Source organism: Electrophorus electricus, chromosome 18 (assembly GCF_013358815.1).
Source record: "Electrophorus electricus isolate fEleEle1 chromosome 18, fEleEle1.pri, whole genome shotgun sequence".
NCBI classification, from domain to species: Eukaryota; Metazoa; Chordata; class Actinopteri; order Gymnotiformes; family Gymnotidae; genus Electrophorus; species Electrophorus electricus.
In genome coordinates, this window is record NC_049552.1 from 6,879,190 (window position 1) to 6,884,189 (window position 5,000).

Consider the following 5,000-nt stretch of genomic DNA (forward strand, 5'->3'; position numbering starts at 1 on the left):
TTGAGTGATACCTGGTCATATAAAGACAGCTTGTAGCTTTTACAAAGTTCCTTAAGGTAGCTTTTACAATGTTCCTTACGGGCATGCCCTGAAAGTTCTTAAAAGCCATGTTTACATTGGCTTAAAATTAAAGTAGGGTTTTAAGGCTTTATAGGGTTACAACATTTTTATTTTCTCCCACTGAGCAGCTCATTACAGTAATTCCTGACCAGTTGAGAGCAACAGAACTTGAGACTAGGATGCCAGTTACCTACGTATCCTACTGATGATGTTGCCTGCCATTTTGACATCTTCCCCTGTCAGTACTTGCAGTTCCTTCATGTGATTAATGCTGAAACCAGCCTGAGGTAACGACCTTGACGGCGTTCATCTTGCTGACATCGTGTCTGTGTGTTCCAGAACATAAATGTGTCATTCCAAGGCTTTGGAATGGACTCGGTGAGTGTGCGTGTGATGAATACGGACACCATCTGTCAGTTGAAGGAGAAGATTCTAGAAGCCTTCTATAAGAATCTGCCCTACTCCCAGTGGCCTCGGGAAGAAGATGTTGAATTAGGTAAATAGTCGTCCAATCACAGTGCTTGTGGCAACAACTTGACCAATGAAAATTTGCCTCAATATTTATTGGCCAATTAGAAAGTCTGTTAAACTCCTTATTTTCATTGCTGACTCATTTTCTAATATTGGCTGCTAAGGTATGTTTTGGTGTCCTTTTACATATTTTACTCTGGTAATTTATAAAGTCAAGTTACTATTAAGATATTTTGTACACAAATAGAGAAATGTGTTCTGTATTCCAAAGTAGTTAGCGAATGAGAATGGTGCACATAGCCAAACGATATGGTAGTCACTCATTAAACAAACCAGTAAAGCTTTTATTAAAGTGTTGAATACATTTCTTTTGGCTGCAAAGATCAGGAAGTTCATTGAATCTGCAGGCTTTAAAAAGCTAAGTAGTTTCAGATAAGTGTTTGACTTAATTGTACCCATTGTAAGAACTATTTACAAGTTGCCTACCTTTATGAGGAGATTTAAAGGCAATAATAAAAGACATTTGTGAATGTATTTGACTGCCAAAGCAGTTTTATGGTGTCTTTGAAATGCGTTGCAATTTCCTCATTCTACCCCCCCTCCCCCAGAGTGGTTTCCTGGGGTAGGCTGCAGGAGCAGAATTCTTCAGGACCTGGACAACACCTCTGTAATGGAGGATGGCCGGAAGAAGCTCAACACAGTGTTTCACTACCAGGTAGGTGTGTGTGTGTGAGAGAGATGCAATAAATGCCGGTTTTCTGAATTCCCTCTCTTCAAATCTCCTCCCAGCATGACACAAAGGGCAAAGAGAGGGAGCACAAGAATAAAGGACAGAATGTGTGGGCCATGACCCTCCACACTTAGCAGTGTGCATGTTTAGCCGGAGAGGGGCCAAAGGGAATAAGCTGTGAATGAGTGGGTGGGTAGGTGGGTAGGTGGGTGGCTGAGTGTCCGTGAGGTGACGTTTGCGGTCTTGGTTCATTGAGAAGGCTGTCTAACTCATTACACAGTATATAAACTTCATCAACTCAATGAGTGTTTTCTCTCTCCCTGAGTGGACCAGAAAACATCTCAACCTAGTGAACTTTGACCTTTTGACTTCTCACCCATTACAGATCCCTGAGGGAGCATCACTGGCCATGAGCATGAAAGACAAAAGAGAAAACACACTGGGCAGAGGTAATGACCTTGACTGTATGTGTATGTATATATGTGTGTATGTGTGTGTGTGTGTGTGTATGTATGTATGTTTGTATGTGTGTGTGTGTGTGTGTCAGACCCAGCAGGACGGAAGGACTGATGTGCTCCACCGACGGAGGTTTTTTTTTCTCTTCTGATTTAGGAGACTGCTGTCACTATTTTCTCTCTGTTACTTTGCACATGGCTATGCTCACATGCACACACTAGTGTAAATCACCTTTCTAGCTTTGAACAAATCTTTGAGTCTAAACAAAGGCAGCACCAAGTTCCTAAATGCCAGACAGATTCTCTCTATCTCACACTCACAATCACTCTCACACACACACACACACACACACTCACACTCTCTCTCTCTCTCCTCATAATGAGGGTATTTAGAGTATCTGCCCTTGTTTAGATGTGTTTGTAAATCTGAGAAAGTGAATGGCTGTTGTTATCATGGTGAAGTACTGAGGCTCATTTTGACTGGCACCAATACCAATCAGCATGTCTCATTTCTCCACCTCACTAACAAGCAGGCACGCACAGTCATTCTCAGGACTTCACTCATGTACCTTTTGCTAGGGCCCAAATTTTCTTTTCCCTCTTGAAATATTCCCTCCGTCTTCTTACCATTTGTCTCTGGGGCGCTAAGCTTGCTGTATTGAGAATTTGTTCTTTCCATGCAGCCAAAGACTTGGACACAGAGAAGTATGTTCATCTGGTAAGTGTGTTTCTCTCTTACCTTCTCACATGCACCACACACACACACACACACACAAAAAAAAACAACCCAAAAAAACAAAACCCACACACCATTACTGAGGTCTGTGGATTATTATGCAGGACTTATTATCATAGTTATTATTATTGTTGGTATTGGTGGTGGTGGTGTTATTATGCAGACCAATATTTGCCATACTGTTTCAATTACTGCTACCAGTATTGCTGTGTGCTTACAATGTTCAGAGTGATGAACATAGTGAGAGAGGAGTGATAGTCTGTAAGATTAAAGATTAAAGTGAATTTGACTTGGAGCCATTGGCTTCAGGAAGCCTGAAAATAATGCTACACTTGTTAGGTGAAATGTCATTTCATTAAACAGATATAGATGCAAAAAATCAGTTAATCACACAGCTCTAAATCAAAGTCCTTTATCTGGATCCAGCTGGACTTCATTACCTATAATTCTTAGCATGCGGTTCACTTATCAAACGTTGCCTTGTGATGCAGGTCCTACCCCATGATGAGCTCACAGAGATGAAGAAGTCTCATAGGCACAGTCACAGGAAAAAGGTGTTGCCCGAAATTTACCTGACCCGCCTCCTCTCTACTAAGGTAAGTGGACACATATTTTGGAATCAAAATAAGGCATTTCAGACCACCTGGACTGATGCTACAGGCGCTATTTCAAGTCCAAGTCAGTTTGAATTGCAACACCCGTTCCAACTCAGACAGCACGTGAATAAGAATCCAGTTTGGGAATACGATCGCTTCCTATTGACTGCCTACAGGGAACGCTGCAGAAGTTCCTGGACGACCTGTTCCAGGCCATCCTCAGCATCTCGCAGGACAGGCCGCCCCTGGCCGTGAAGTACTTCTTCGATTTCCTGGAAGAGCAGGCAGACAAGCGCGGGATCACCGATCCAGACACGCTGCACATTTGGAAGACCAACAGGTACGGAGCATGCCGGAGCCGTTGCCATGGTGGCGGGCGCGTCTGGAGCCGGGCCATTTTTCACGTCAGGAGAGATTTGCTAATGGATCCAGCTGGACTTCATTATCCATAATTCTTGGCAGGCAGTTAACTTAGCAGAGTTTGTCGTCATGTCCATTGGAGAGGATTCGGGTTCAGGTGTGGTTGAAGCAAGGGGAACTCAGCACGCCGAAAAAGTAGCAGCCTTCAGCATGGGAGCCAAAACGGCAGTTAGACTTCATCGTCCTTCACACTCCTGTGTGTAATGCTTTCACGGACAGTTGGTGATGGATGCGGGGGTGGGGGGTTGATGTTGACTGACTATTTCTCCCACTCGCTCTAGTTTGCCTCTGCGTTTCTGGGTGAACATTCTGAAGAACCCCCAGTTCGTGTTTGACATCGATAAGACAGACCATATGGATGCGTGTCTGTCTGTCATAGCGCAGGCTTTTATCGACGCATGCTCCATCTCTGACCTACAGCTGGGGAAGGTACAGACGCACGCACGCGCACACACACACACACACACACACACACACACACACACACACACACACACACACTCCTCCAATGAACCTTGCCTCATCTGGAATCAATTCTCAAGCTACTGTCAACACGCACATCCAGTGTCGGCACCTGCACCTGGACAAAGTTAGTATTAGGCATCTCTGTTTGCATCGTTTCTCAAATCTGTCACATGCTATGGGCTGCGCACGCTGATGAGAGCTTCTAGCCCCTCTGACTTTAAATAACCCTTTAACTCCTCCACCCCTAAATAAACTTCTCATCCTTTTAGCACAGTTAACCTGCTGGGCTCCAGTGCTCCTAATCTTTCTCTGTAAACGTTTTGCTGGCGTTTTACCCCAAAACCATGAGATAGTCCTGCAACAATTTCTATTCATCGCCTCTGGAGCTTAGACACCCCCGTACACAGAGCGCTCAAGCCATATATTTTCTTCATTGCTGTCTACTGGCCAAGGTCAGCAGCATGTTCACGGCCTTCTCTGCTCTTAAATCAGCCTGTCTCGCACATATGCAGACAGCGAGACAGACGCACATACACAGACAGAGAAACACACACAGACACACCCTGACCTTCATATTTAGGCTTCCTGTCTGCCCATTTGGTTTCCCATTTCCACAGCCTAATACACTCTCCAGACAAAGGCTTAAAGCTGAAACGCACACGCGCGCACACACACTCTTCCTCTCTTCTCCGTGATCTGGGATAGTGAGGTATGTGGATGAGCTGCATGTGTAAAGCACATTCTCAAAAGGTAGTGCAAGGCAGGGGAGAAGAAGGAGGGTCAGGGCAAAGGTTAGAGGTCACCAGACAGATGGAGTCCATGCAAGGAGTGAACTGTAGGGCAGGAAAAGAGTAAGACACATGAAGGAGAGAGAGAGAGCAAGCGAGCGAGCGAGAGAGAGAGAGAGAGCAAGCAAGAGAGCAGCTCTAAATTAGTTAGGCACAATTACACAATGATTACTCTTTCAGTGATTAATTGTTTTATAAATGTCTGATTCAACTGTAATAAGCCTCGTGTTTTCATCCCAAAAGCACAGAATGCATATTTAACACGAAGAATAATTCCCT

The 5,000-nt window shown here is 44.4% G+C and overlaps 1 protein-coding gene across 1 annotated transcript in view; it reads left to right on the plus strand.

Moving 5' to 3' along the window:
- plxnd1 (plexin D1) overlaps window positions 1-5,000 on the plus strand; it is a 53,112-nt gene that overhangs the window by 40,979 nt on the left and 7,133 nt on the right. The window contains exons 27-33 of the mRNA XM_035536129.1: window positions 400-556; window positions 1,140-1,246; window positions 1,647-1,710; window positions 2,400-2,434; window positions 2,944-3,048; window positions 3,225-3,388; window positions 3,750-3,897. Of these exons, the coding sequence (XP_035392022.1) occupies window positions 400-556; window positions 1,140-1,246; window positions 1,647-1,710; window positions 2,400-2,434; window positions 2,944-3,048; window positions 3,225-3,388; window positions 3,750-3,897 (780 nt within the window). The remainder of the gene's footprint in view (window positions 1-399; window positions 557-1,139; window positions 1,247-1,646; window positions 1,711-2,399; window positions 2,435-2,943; window positions 3,049-3,224; window positions 3,389-3,749; window positions 3,898-5,000) is intronic.